Source organism: Natator depressus, chromosome 2 (assembly GCF_965152275.1).
Source record: "Natator depressus isolate rNatDep1 chromosome 2, rNatDep2.hap1, whole genome shotgun sequence".
Taxonomy (NCBI): Eukaryota; Metazoa; Chordata; order Testudines; family Cheloniidae; genus Natator; species Natator depressus.
Window position 1 is genome coordinate 39,618,229 of NC_134235.1, and position 15,173 is coordinate 39,633,401.

Consider the following 15,173-nt stretch of genomic DNA (forward strand, 5'->3'; position numbering starts at 1 on the left):
CATTTGTTTCTGTTTACTTGTTCTGTTTCTGAGATTTAAATAAAAATGCACCCGTCACATTTCTCCCTGGCCGCACATACAAAATCTTTTGTACAGCAGTAGATGATCGGTCTCAAACGATATATAAAGAGACCCAAATCCTCTTGGTGTGTTTATAGTGACTATCCAGAGAAGGCAGCTGAGTACCCAAGTCAGAGCCAGGGCAGACTGTAAAGATCATATGAAAACCTCATAAAGATCTGTCCTGAAAAAAAAGGTACACCCTACAGGCAAGAAATTATACTTGGATCCCATCATGTAGTTCCTTCACTTCTCTATGGATCTCCAAAGCTCTCCATCCTCTCATGGATGGGTTTCAAAAAGAAGAGTTAAGGAGAATTTAGAAAAATAGGAACTCCCTGTGCCCCCCTTAGCTCCTGCACTTCTTCTGAGTCAGTTAAATACATGCCTATTAAGGCCATAAACCCTCCACGTTGTACGCTAGATCCCTTTACATTGAAAACCCATCCCAATCTTGCCCCCTAGAGAATATCCCCACTCACATGATTTTTAACATGCTACTTCCATTTAACAGTTGACAAGAACAGAAAAACAGAAGCTTCTTCCCTCTTTCCCCCTAAATTAATGGGTGTCTTGGTGTCCTGGCAATAGTGACCACTTTCCCCCAGCCCCTTTCTGGAAGTAGGGCAGGGCAACTTATCCAACTAGATTTTAGTTAATCACTTCACTCAGTGGAAGCCCAAGTAGCGAGATGTGCAGCCGGGAAAAGAATCCTAGCCAACAGGCTGCAGAGCACATTTGGGGTGCTCTGTGGCCAGTGCTGCAGCCTTGGATTTTCATAGTTGAAGATCTATTGGCCCCAAATGACTCCTTTGGTTAGAGTTTGGTTCTGAGGCACACGGGGGTGTGCACTCTGGCTTGGGGCTACAGGTATCCTCCACCTGGCTCTTTCTGAAGAAATGACAGAACTGTATGTGTTCTGCTATCATAGGACCCTTTGTCCCTGTGGAGGTGTGGGAAGGAGGGTAGGATTGACCCTAATCAGTAACTCTTCCTTGATCTCTCATTTTCACAGAAACTTTAATGCTAGTATTGTCTTGCATGACATACTGCTTGTTTTCCTCTGTTTCTTGTTTATGGTTTTTTATTAGTTCCTGCACCAGTTCTCTTTGTGTCTAATTAAAGTTCTGACACTCCATTTTTCTTTACTACCATGTGTGATATAGCGTATTAGTACTAGTCATAACACAGGGAGAGGGACTGTACATAGCAGTAGCAGTGTGGTTAATTTGTATGCTTCAGATGCTGATAGAGAAATCAAAAGTAATATTTTATTCCCCAAGGAAAATAGATTAGACTGTATTGATGAAAAATTGCCCAGGATTCATGAACTCAATATTGACTCATAGGCAGGTTCATTCAGAAAATGTGTTGTCATTTTTTTTTCCTCACGTAGGCAATTATTAGGTGGTGTGTTTGTTCAGTATGTCAGAACATTCATTTACATTCAAACGAAATATAGACGGTCTCTTATTAGGATGGGCCTTTATGTAATTCATTAAATTCCTTCTGCCATCTGAACTGTGGTGATAATCTTCACAACCAGCGAAGGGCAGTTGGCACAAAAAGGACTCTGACAGGAATGTGAAGGGCAGAAAGACACCTTGCTGCCTCAGGGCAATAAAAATGAACTTCACCATTATTTGTTTTCAGTTATGAAACTATGAACTATGGATTCTTTCCAGCAAGAAGAGGCATGGAAAGTAATGCCTGCAATGCTCCACTGGCTGGCAAGAATCCAGCTTTGGTTAGTCACACCAGTCAGCATGCAAATGAGTCGATTTCTTTGTAAATAGCCTCATTATTATTAATTTTTAAAGGACTCCTGAGCCATTAATGGCCCCATTAATGTTCTGAGAAAATGTTAATGTGCTGCTTAGAAAGAAAAGAGGTTGGTTATAACGAACTCCTTCCCATGAATTCAGGATGTTGTTTCCTATATTATTTATACACTCTGTTGGCAGTTTGCCCTGTGTAGATATGGCAGTGATCCATTGAGGAATACAAGTGACTTTTAATTCTTATCAGTAGGTACGTTTGACTGTCTGGCATAGTACTATTTGTGGATGTTGTCTATCTTAGAATTAGGGCTTCCACAGGAGACTGTAGCTCAACCAGTCATTTTTGATTGGGTGTGGTAATTATCCTGGATACCATCATATCCATAGAATTACATCCATAAATTGGCATGCATGCTTTTTACAAACTGATTCAACATAAGGCATATGTCTATGTGCAGGGTACACTGAAACTACTTTGTATCAGATGTAAATGGGAATGTAGGTACTTTCATGCTACTATACTAGTTGCTATTTTTGATACTTTGTTTTCACTTTGCCACGGTAAATTAAACAAATGATTAGTATTAACAGTTATCAATCTTTTGTTTGTTGTTGGAAGCAATTTCATTAAACAGCTTTGCTTTACTGTTTGTTATTTACAGTTAAAAAACCTAAGTTTAGAAGAATTGCAAATGAGGTTAACGGCTTTGGACCCTATGATGGAACGAGAAATTGAAGAGCTTCGTCAAAGATACACAGCGAAGAGGCAGCCTATCCTGGATGCAATGGATGCAAAGAAACGAAGGCAACAGAATTTCTGAATTTGTCTTACTCTCAAAGATAATGCTAGCAGTCAACATGGACACTTGTTAAATTGTAAGTCTGAAGGAATCCTATAGTTATGAGAGGTGTTTTTAAAACTTTAAATTGTGCTTCATAACCAAGGAGCAGTGAAAGAACATGTATATGGTGTTCAGCAAAGACGGTGGAATGCAATTAAACTCTTCTGTGCGTTTACCACACTTCTATTTTCAAATATTTAATGTAATAGAAGTTTAATCTGTTACTTTCTTGATCCCCCTCAGCTGTATAGTGGTAACTGTGATGTACAATGGGAGAGTGTTTAGGATACCTGGAAGATTTTGAAGTGTTTCATGATTGTGCAGCACTACAGGGCCTTATGTTGCAATATATTTTTCTCCCATTTAGTAGCATATTTATTATATACTCGTAGGTGATTGTATTTATTTTTATGCCCATTTACTTTTTAAAACTTGGGGGGGGGGGGTCATTAGGATAGTTGTGGTGGAGAGCAGGGTCAGGTTAGTTTAAATTGAACATGGGAATGCAATAAAAAAGAAACTCACTGCCATATTAAAGCCTGATTCAGGGCAGCATTTACGCATGTGCTCGAGTTCCATTGACACTGATAAGTTAAGCATGTGCTTAAGGGCTGCCCTTCCTTACATTGAGTGCTCTCCTCCTACTACGGAAGGAAACAAGTGCCTACTTAGTTTTAATTTTTCTATAGGGCAGGAGAAGCAACAAGTGCAGTCACACCTATGGTATATACTTCTAGTTGCTATTGCAATTCTTACATTCTGACCAGTTTCAAACATCATTCTGCACCATTGTTTTGTAATGAAGCAACAGCTACACTTTTTGGCCAGTGTTTTTTACCTGGTTGGTTTGTAGAATGATTTTATTTGTTGGTGTTCTGCATTGTAGACATGTAGCTGTAAGGGACACTAATTTAAAAGCCAAAGAAAATCAATGGAAAACCTGTATTAATCCATAATAAGCCTCTAAAAGAAGCAAAGTTTTGCAGTATTCCTAATCCTGCATTCATTGAACACTCAAAATTCCCACAGTCTTCTGTGAGAGTTTTGGGTGCATAAGGAATGCAGGACCAGGCTCTTGTTAATATCTGTGTCCATTTTTTGTCTCTGGTTCATGTGTGTAAATATATGGTAGGTGAAATATATCACGTTGCAATAAATACATCAGTCATTTGTATGAAAATGTGATCCACTTTCTGAACCATCGACTGTGGTCACTATTAATATTAATATTGCCACAATTTTTGCCTTTTGCCTAATTAACATTATTGTGGTATTCGGATATTTCCCTAGAAGTCAGACAAAATGATAATTACTTGCAAAATGCAGCTATACAGATTTTAATGGTGCCCATGGTTACTGGCATCCTTCTGTTAAATGTTTTCTGGAAGATAGTAAACATCTCATGCCTCTTGGCATTTACTATAGTCATATGTGGACCATTTATACTGAACCATGAGCCTTTGGAAACCATGCATTATCTTTAAACAGTCTAACTAAACAAGGAAAAAATAGTTTTAAACAGATCAGCATATGTCTGACCCTTCTTGGACCAATTCTTTTTCTTGAGTTGTATATGGCCATTCTTATCATTTTTATTCTATGTGTGTGTGTGTACTTCCAACTTGTAAATCGTAAATTCAAATACATTTTAACTGACCCTCATATATTCCTAAATTTTTAAAAATGTGAACTGCCTTTTGCAAAGAAGGATGGGAAGTAACCCTTAAGAGAGATCCATAAAACCTACGGTAAATCAAGATGCCCCAATATTGTGCTTTTACTGCCTCACATCTAAACAAACAATGAAGTGATGCATGGTAAAATCTAATACAGTTTATGAAAATGACAACATAGACTTCTGAATATAGACCTGTTGTTTCAAATTAATTTCTAAATCTTTGCTTTATCTCTTTTTTAAATTCATTGATGTGTACATACAAACACAAAGATATAATATATGGAAAGAATGTATGGAAAGCTTAGAATCATCAAGAAGGAGAGAGCCTTATTTGCCCTTTCCCAGTGTGCCTTGTAGGCAATTAATGTAATTGTCCAACTATAGCCTCTCTGCATCATTGCTAACTTTCTCTTCCCATATTTTCTTCCACTTGCCCCACCAAAAATAGCATATGTTGGTTTTGTATATGGTAGCATCATCTGATTACACCCTGTGTTCAGACTTTGTGCCTTCTGGAAAATTTTCCAATTTAGTGCACACCGTGTGTAATACTTACCCAGAGGGGGCCCAGGTTAAAGGCCACTAGACAGGCTAGAGCTTTTCTAATGACATCTGAAAGGCATGAGGGCATAAAGTGCATCCCTTCTCTACCTGCAGTCTACCTGAAAGCCACACTTTCTCTCCAAATGAAGCAACCCAACTGAATTTTACACATACACATACATAGGAGAAAAGCCAGAAGTCACGGTAAAAATTGGAAATGGAATAATCCACCTGGGATGGGGAAGTTCATGGCTTCTGAGATATTGTAACTTAGATGCAGGAATTTTCTCTGTCCAGAATTGATATCCCCCAACTAATATAAAATTCAATAACTTTGATGCCTGATGCAATGAGTGAAAAGCCTCTCAGACTTCAGGGGGAACTAGATCAGACCCTTAGTTATGTGCAAGGAGTAAAACCTCGAAATAGATTTTATATTAGAGAGGGGTACTTTTATGGTTTTCTTTCCCCTGTTTATTTACTAAATCATAGCATCCATGTTCATGACCACATTTATCTCCACTGAGGAATGAGCATTTTCTATAAAGGAAATCAGGTAGTATGCTAAATAAGACATTGTAACATCAAACGTTTCAATAAATCCAGAAGAACTACGGACACATTAAGATTTAGGAAGATTCTAACCCAGCATTTTCTCTTTTTGCTGCCCATTTTGTATGTTTAAGTTTAGTACATAAAAATCTCTGGAAAATAATTACTTATCACTAAACATCTGAATAAAAACTTATTTTTCGCTTATGGGTGTTGTGTTGTGTTCACTCCATCTCAAGCTAAATCATGTTCATGCTAGTTATTGACATTCACTTAGTGTGCTTTAAGTCTCAGATTTCAAAACATTGCTTTCTTTAGTGCTCGGGGTCTGACTTTCAGAATTCCTGCGTACACCCAACTCCAGTTGAAGTCAGTGGTACTCAGCACCTCTGAAACCCTGTCCAGCTCAAGATATCCACCAGGAGGTGGATAGTTTATATAGGACATAAATAGTAGGTCACCCAAGTCTCCCCTGTTTGGGAATTAAAGAGCTTGCCTGGGGGTGAAAGTTCATGTAGTGTCTCTCCTGCACTGCAGCTCCTTATGCTAGACCTGTCTCGCTGCCTCTTCCCTACAGGGCTGTTGCAGTCTACAGGTGTTACTACATTGCTAGGGCTGTAGTAACCACACTACATGTGATCCCCCCCTCTCCCCCCAGAAGAAGAAAGGGGCAGATCTTGAGCCAAACTTTGTTGTATCCCACCCCCCAGATACAGGAGGCTGGAGAGGTAATATTGAGAGATGCTTCATGTCACAATTTCAGGGAACTGCACCTTTGCTCCCTGCCCCCCTCTCCATGGTCTGCTCCAGGGATACTCTCTTGGGGCTCAGGCCTTTATCCATCACCTTTCTCTGGGCAGGGACCTGCGTCCCTCAATGTCCTGAGCAGGGGTCAGCCTTGCTGCCCCCTTGCAGTTGCACTGTGATTATCTCTACACTAGCCTGACTAACGTCCAGCCCCTATGCTTTTCTTTCTTTCCAAGAGCTGTGACCAATGTAAGCCAGCGCTTATAAGTGACCAAACAGTTCTTCCAAAGCAGAGTACATTTATTTAAGGACAAAAACATCCAGAGAAAACAAAACAATAAAAAGATCGAAATGCATATTTAAATGTACCAGAAGTCACTCGTCAGGCTTTTGGGATCCTGGCAGGTTCAAGTCCTTCCAACCCTTCCTGATAGGGTTGCCAACTTTCTAATTGCAGAAAACCAAATACCTTTGCCCTGCCCCTTCCCCGAGGTGGGGCACCGCTCACTCTACCCCACCCTCGTTCACTCACTCATTTTCACCAGGCTATGAAAGTTGGGTACAGGAGGGTGTGAGGGCTCTGGCTGGGGGTGCAGGCTCCAGGGTGGGGCTGGGGATGAGGGATTTGGAGTGCAAGAGGGGGCGCCAGGCTGAAGCAGGAGCTTGAGGTGCAGGAGGGGGTGAGGGCTCTGGGGTGGGGCTAGAAATGAGGGGTTCAGGGTACAGGAGGGAGCTCCAGGCTGGGGAAGGAGGTTGGTGTGTGAGAGGGGGTGAAGGCTGTGGCTGGGGGTGCGGGCTTGGGTGGGGCTGGAGAGGAGGGGTGCGAGTTCCGGAAGGGAGTTTTGGTGCAGGAGGGTGCTCAGGGCTAGGGCAGGGGGTTGGTGTGCGGGAGTGGGTGAGGGGTATGGGCTCTGGGCACACTGACCTCTGGTGGCTCCCGGGACGTGGCATCATGTCCCTCTGGCTCCTAGGCAGAGGCACGGCCAACAGGCTCTTCACACTGCCCCTGCCCACAGGCACAGCCCCCACAGCTCCCATTGGCCGCAATTCCTGTCCCATGGGAGCCACGGAGTTAGCACTTGGAGAGGGGTCAGCATATGTAGCGCCTGTGGCTGCCCCTCTGTCTAGGAGCTGGACATGCCAGCTGCTTCCTGGGAGCCGCATGGAGCTGGGCAGGGAGACTGCCAGCCCCGCTGTGCCACCAACCAGACTTTTAATGGCCCAGTCAGTGGTGCTCACTGGAGCCGCCAGGGTCCCTTTTTGACCAGGTGTTCTGGTTGAAAACTGGACATCTGGCAACCTTACTTCCAAAGGGTTTGGTCTCTTCTTGGATAAAAGATCATGTCCATTTGTTGAAACAAAATGGAGGCCCTTCTGTCAGGTTAAACTCAGCCTTTTATACCAGAAGCCCTTTCATTGGTCTGTTTGGGTCCTTTGTACCAGTCTGAACCAGTATATGCAAACCACCCCTGGAGGAGGTACTTCCCTGCAACTGTATACAGTCCCAGCAACTGCAGTAATTCCCACCCTCCCCCCGTTTTTAGTTACTAGAAGAGCTGTGGAAATCTTCCTTCATGAAATAGGCTACAATCCCTATCCTGAAACGATACGCATAACCTTTGTAAAGTTAATACAATGGTTCCCAAAGCTACTGCATGTGGTTGCAGTATCTGTTATGCTACCCATGTGTGTTCAGGGGAACATCTCCCTTCTCCATCACTACTGTGTGGGGACATTCCTCATAATGGAAATGGGGCATTCACTTCCCCCTCTCGTGTATGGATCTCTTTGGCTTCATGGTCCCTTCTTTTCTCCTGGAATGAAGTTGAAAGCCAAGGAAATAGTCTTTGAACAGCACAAAACCTGTACAATTCCTAAGTGGCTGTGAGTCAGGCAAGCACGTATTTTTGGATATCAGAGGATGAGATGCGTATGACTCTCAGCTATTATGTGGGCATCATCAAGGAGTAAGTACCCCCATTGGATAAGTAGCAGTTGTAGGAGCTCTGGAGGGCCAGAGGGGCTGCTTTCTTAATGTCTTTTCTGGTGAAATTTGTACTATTTTCTGCAGTTCAGTTTCTTGCAAACTGTAACAAAATACAAAAATCATGTTGTGTTGCGATCTGCATCTTAAAACATGTATAATAATAATTATCCAAATTCAGGGTGAGATCAGCCCCTTTGATTTTTGCCCTGCAGGGAATGAAAAGAGCAGAAATCCTACTCAGACTGCCATGAAGGGAGCTGAGCCTAAGTAGCAGCGTCTCCTGCTCCCCCTCACCTTACTGATGTCCCTCTCTGTGAACTGACCTTGTTTTGTAGCCTGAACCTGAGAGAGGCTGAATATCTCTGCTCCCAGGGAGTTGTGGGTGCTCAGCAGGTTGCAGAATCTAGTCCTTGGTGCTCTGCTGGTGCAATGGGAACTTGAGTGGGTTGGAGAGGGATGTGCCAGGGAGAGCTGCTGTACTTAACATCCCAAACCTGATTCAAATGTTCCATTTCTTTTTTTTTTTTTTAATCATTATTCTTTAAGTATTTGTCCACGTGGCTCCCATGATGACTGATTAGCAGTTCTGTTGCTAATCTTTGACTAGCAGAGCAAAAAAAGGTTGAGGGGGATGGCAGAAACTCCTGCTATTAGTGCACCTTTTAGTTCTTTCATGTTTATTCCTCACGTGTCCACATTTGCACAGATACATCCAGAGCAGAAAACAAATTAGTTGGCTCAAACTACCCATATCTTCAGCTACGTTATACATTGAGCCTGCTAGCATATAAATCTGGTTCATTGTTGATGAAACAATGTGTAAGTATATGAGATCATCTGTTAGTGACCTTTCCGAGCAACTGGTGCTTCTGAGTAGATTATGTACTATAAAGCCTTCTGTAAAACATATTATATACGAGCTGGTTAATCAGAGAGTGTGATAAGCTGATTATTACACTTTCTGCTGCATATACATTTTAGTTATAAAAATGACATAATTAAAAGGGGCTGTGTTTAGAATATGACAAGAAGCCTTTATTTCTTTATATTCTTAATAATTTAGGGCCCAATCCTGCTCCCATGGAAGTCAGTGTAAAATTCCCATTGACTGCAATGTGCACATAATTGGATAGGGACGTTAGTGTATGCACTACTGTTAACACAGTAGTGCATACACTAACATGTTAGCTCTTAAAAATAGTTCACAGAATAGCAGATTGGCAAATCTAGCAGATTGGCAAATCTTTTTCAAATCATGCTAATTTTTTAAAATGTGACAGTGAGACAATGTAGGATGTCAACTGAAATATACTGCAGAGTTGGTAGGGGGCTCTGATGACAGAAACCAATCCAGGAATATGAAGCGGTTTAATCAAGGGGTTGGAAAATTGAAATCAGAACCACTTTTTATGTCTGTTTATTTTTAAAAGCATAGTCTAATTTATCATTAAAATGCCATTTTTGCTCACTGAAGTGTCTGCTGCTTTTTCTGCCCTTTAAAGGTCTAGAGACAATGGATGGGCATTCTGTAATGTCATATGTACTGCTACAAGCTAACTATACATTAATATCTATGGCAGGCTTTGGGCCTGGGTCTCCTCTGATTTACAGTGGTATAGCCAGGAAGAACTCTGCTCAAGTCAGAGGTGAAACCAGTCTAAAGCCTTTTCTACACTAGGGAAGTTTATAATAAAATTCACACTGCTGTTCCCAGTGGGAGGCCTAGTGTAGACAAGGCTCTAGCAGCTTCTGGTGGTCAATCCTCATTTTGCATGCTGAGATGGCTGTAGGGCCAGATTCTACCAGCAGTGCAAAGCAAAGCAGAAACACCGCATCAGAGGATCTAGCCCATTAAGTCTATTTTAAAAAGGCTTTATTCCACTTTCATGATTTAGTATGTTTATTGGTGGAAAGGTCTCCTTTGAAGATATATACACATGCCGTGCCCCTAAACCTTTTTTTGCTCCGATATTCAAAGACTTGAACATAAGAATGGCCATACTGGGTCATACCAAAGGTCCTTCTAGCCCAGTATCCTGTCTTCCAACAGTGACCAATGCCAGGTGCCCCAGAGAGAATGAACAAAACAGATAATCATCAAGTGATCCATCCCCTGTCACCCATTCTCAGCTTCTGGCAAACATCCCTATCCATCCTGGCTAATAGCCATTGATGGACCTATCCTCCATGCACTTATCTAGGGTTTTTTTTAGCCCTGTTATAGTCTTGTCTTTCACAACTTCCTCTGGCAAGGAATTACACAGATTGTTTGTGCATTGTGTAAAAAAAACTACTTCTTTTTGTTTGTTTTAAACCTGCTGCCAATTAATTTCATTTGGTGACCCCTAGTTCTTGTGTTATGAGAAGGAGTAAATAAAACTTCCTTCTTTACTTTCTCCACCCCACTCATGATTTTATAGACCTCAATCATATCCCTCCCCCCCCGAGTCGTCTCTTTTCCAAGATGAAAAGTCCCAGTTTTATATTTCAAGTCCTAGACTTGAAAGATTCTTCCTCTTCCATTCCCTAAAAAAAAAAAAAAAGGACCATAGACATGGCTTTCAAGAGGGTTCTGCAAGCTTGAGATGGTAGGGACACCATCCCATAATGCGAATGTATGAACGTGGCTCTTGAAGAATTAGAGTTACTGGTAAGTCACATTTTATTTCTTCTTGTTTTCAACCTGAGAGATCAGGGATATAAATTCTGGGCATCCCTGTTTCCACATACACAATTGAAAGCATGAGGTGTTGAATCTTTAGCCAAGACAATCTTTCTCAAAAATGTTCATTAGACACCGAAGTTAAATAGACATTAGCAAAAACAGATTTAAATAGTCTTGATGAAAATCCCTTCCCTTTCTCTATTGTTTGCTTCCAGTTTCTTGGCTTATCTGATGTTACTGGGCTTCTCTTCACTACAGAAGTTCAATTAGTTGATGTGATGCTGAACATGAGTTGTCCTGGTCTTCACTAACTGCAACGGCATGGTCAGGATCATGTTAGGTACCTCAATTCTTCACAAATTCTGTAGTGTAGACTAGACTATAATTTCACTAGTCAGAATCTTCCAGGCTAGACCAGACCTACATTTATCAGGTAAAGGACAAGAAGAGGGAAAATCTCTTTTAAAAAAGAACATCTTATAGCTTTTTTTATTGTATTTTTTTAATAATAAAGGAAAAATGGTTACATGACTTTTTTTTTTACTCTTTGCAGATAAGATAATACAACTAAGAGCAAAAATATGGGCAGACAAAACCAAACCACCTCATTCCCATGTGTGTAACTTATACAATTCATACTTCAACAGTGTGTAAAGTCAGTACAGTACTGTTTTTTGAGAATGTAAGATTTCCTTACATTAGTATTTTTATTGTGATATGTCCTTGTTGGGTACTATTTTATTTATCATTTTCATAGATACAACTTTCAATAATATCTGTTTTTATTGGATATGTGAAAACACATGCCAGACCAATGCCAAGTAGATTAACACTGGGAAATCTAATCAAAGGCTGCTAATACAATATGCCAGGGGCAGTCAATAGGTGGATAGCGGTCCAAATCCAGACTGCCAGATGCTTTCAAATGGACCCCCAAATCTTTTTATTTACTTATTATTATCATTATTATTGTTTTTTATTATTTTATCTGGAGTGTGGTCCTTGACAAATAATAATTGATCACGCCTGTCATAAACATACAGCTAAGGGTAGCATAAAATTCCTCCTTTACCTGTAAGGGGTTAAGAAGCTCAAATAACTGGTTGGCACCTGACCAAAAGGACCAATAGGGGAAGAAGATCCTTTCAAATCTGTGGGGGGAGGTTTTGTTTTGGGGTCTCTTTGTTGTTCTCTCTGGGACAGAGAGAGACCAGGGCAGGAAAAACACATCTCCAAAACCCTACCTGAAATAAGTATCAAGATTACAAATTGTAAGTAATAGTAAGAAAATGCGTTAGATTATCTTTTGTTTTAGCTTGTGAATTTTCCCTATGCGAAGAGGGAGGTTTATTCCTGTTTTTTTGTAACGTTAAAGTTTTGTCTAGAGGGGAATCATCTGTGTTTAAATCTTATTACCCTGTAAAATTACCTTCCATCCTGATTTTACAGAGGTGATTCTTTTACTTTTTTTTCTTTATAATAAAGTTCTGTTTTTAAGACTGATTGGTTTTTAGTGTCCTAAAAACCCAAGGGGCTGGTCTGTGCTTACCTTGGTTACCTATTTGGTTGGTATATTATTCTCAAGCCTCCCCAGGAAAAGGGGTAAAGGGGCTTGGCGGAAATATTTTGGGGAAACAGGAACTCCAAGTGGTCCTTTTCCTGAATCTTTGTCTAACTCACTTGGTGGTGGCAGCGATACCGTCCAAGGACAAGGAAGAATTTGTACCTTGGGGAAGTTTTTAACCTAAGCTTGTAGAAATAAGCTTAGGGGGTGTTTTATGCGGGTCCCCACATCTGTACCCTAGAGTTCAGAGTGGGGAGGGAAGCCTGACAACCCCCTACAATACGGTATGATGGATCACCTAGCAAAATTTGTTCTAGCTTCTAATAAATTTGTCTCATCACTCGCAAAGAAAAGAATAGCAAGGCATTGGGAATATAAGGATTCCTGCCACAAGCAGTTTGAACGCTCCATATGGAAAAGCTAGTTTAGGTCAGTACAGGAAATTACTGCCCCGTGTCCTGTTGCACAAAAAAAGTACATTTAAATTTTTTAAAACACCTGCATTGTTTATTATTGACCAAGTTAGTATATTTTGCAAATACATATTAGTGACTCAACATTTAATGTTTGGAACTTTGATAACTGCTAATGTGTTCAATGTTGGCAATTGTTCACTGTGCTGTATAGAAAATATGAAACTACGGTGCACTTGTAAAAAGGAATGAAACAACTTTTTAAAAAATAAACCAAACACGGCATATGAATTTAACTTTGGAACTATGTATTATTAATGAGCATTCAGTGCTGTAAATGTACACAGCACTTTTCAAACCATAGAATTGGACAGAGTTCCTGCCCCAAAGAAACAAAACAAGTTTGCACATGATGGACTGGGTGATATATACACCTTGGGGTTCCAGTACTACACTGCATTAACACTGACCTTCAAATTTAAAAAAGTGAACATGTGACCTTATTTTGCTTCTTTGTGAGGAAGGAAAGAAAGGTTTGTGTCACACACAAAAAAGGGGTGGGGGGCAAGGGCAGAGCATGGTTCTGCTTGACTTTGTCATATTACTAGTTAAGGCCATGTTTACCCTGAAAGACTTTCCTGATGACTTGAGAACTAATGAAGTGATGGCATCACAAGAGGCGAAAGAATGAAAGTTGAGCAACTGAGAGCAGATGGGCCTTGAGAGTTTCACACCAACAACTAATGAACATTTTAGAGTTAGGAGGTCTTTGTTGAGGATTCAATTTCCCGGTTTCATCAGCTAACGTATAATAGCTCACAATCAAGATTCGGAGATCCTTCCCCTCCAGCAAAACCAGATGTGACATTCCTGATATTTCTCAGGTGGATAGAAATGAAAAGCAAAAAAACAACCTTTATAAAAGGCACTTTCAGGTTTTCTTTATAGTATTCATTATAAAGCAGCAAAAAGTTCAAAGAATCTTTTGTAGGTGACCTTGAAAGGTGAAGTGAACATCTTTCATCTCTCAAGATCTTAGTTCAGGGTTCTGTTTTTCATCTAGGTTGTGTATTAATGCTTTGAGTGGGACACTGAAGTGATGACCTCTCTGCAGTCTGTTCCCAGCTCTACCACTGATTTGCTCAGTGGCCTTGAGCAAGTCATTTAATCTGTGTCTGTTTCTTTGCCTCAGTTTACCATGTGTAAAATGGATAGAATAATACTGTGATGGGGTGGACTAGGCCCAAAGGCCCCATGCTGGAGGCCTCAGGGTTCTGCCACAGCCATCCCAGGGAAGGAACAGTAGAGAGGTCCTCCAAGCAGGCTAGAGTGGCTGCAGGGGAAGAAGCCAATCAGGGCCCAGGAGGACCATATAAAAGGATCTGCAGAGCAAAGTAGTAGTAAGATGCTGCTTGGAGCAGGAGAAGAAAGGACTGCAGGTCTGGCTTCCTGGAAGAGCAGCAGGGCCACGGATGGTTTGCTAGCAGGGCCTGGGGGAACATTGAGGGAGCTCCTGGTTGTTTGCTGGGACTGAGCAGGGGCTGAGCCTGGGGAGGGTTGCAAGAAGATACTGTCTCCAGGGCGGAAGCCCTGGGTATACAGCCCCATAGTGGGGCAGGACTACTTAAAGACCAAAGCCCAGGGAGGACTAGAGAAAAACATTACCAAAGAAGTACTGAGAGAGGCCCCGGTGGACCATATTCCCTGGAAGGGGTTTGTGCTGGTTAACATGCAGACAGTGTGACTTGGCAGGAGCGCTGTGTCACTGACCAATCTGCCTGAGAACCACCAAAAGGGGTCACCAGAACTAAAGAACACAGACACGCCCAACGAGAAGGGGGCACTCATGAGAGGTGGGTGCCAACCCTGTTACAAATATCTGTCAAAGCTCACATGGGTGCTCTGTTGGCTAAGTGCTTTGGTTCCTTGTTAGAAAGGTGATGTATTCATTCAAAGTTCGATTGTTCCATAACAGCTGACAGAAACACAGCCATCTAACTTAGAGAGGAACTGCACTCCTGACTCTGCTTTAGGAGTTAGGAATGTCACTAACTCTTGCTAGTTAAAAATTTCCAGCTAGCTTGCTATAAATGCATTGATTTTTAATTTCCAAAGCTACTTAATTAGAACCAGCTGAAGTCTCATCCCCACATATGGTGTAAAAAAAGATAATAGGAATTTAGAAGTTGCCATATGGGATCAGACCCATGGTCCACCTAATGCAGTGTCCTGTCGCTGATAGTGGCCAGAACCAAATGTTACATAGGAAGGTGCGGGGAAAATAACCAGCCCATAATGGAAGATTCTTCCTAATCCAATCAATTGGTGGTCTGTTTAGGCC

At 41.3% G+C, this 15,173-nt stretch overlaps 1 protein-coding gene across 1 annotated transcript in view; it reads left to right on the forward strand.

Moving 5' to 3' along the window:
• The window catches only part of STK3 (serine/threonine kinase 3), a 280,423-nt gene extending 274,800 nt beyond the window's left edge, over positions 1–5,623 (forward strand). The window contains exon 11 of the mRNA XM_074944047.1: positions 2,504–5,623. Within this exon, the coding sequence (XP_074800148.1) occupies positions 2,504–2,662 (159 nt within the window). The 3' untranslated portion in view covers positions 2,663–5,623. The remainder of the gene's footprint in view (positions 1–2,503) is intronic.
• The last annotated feature ends 9,550 nt before the right edge of the window (positions 5,624–15,173 follow it).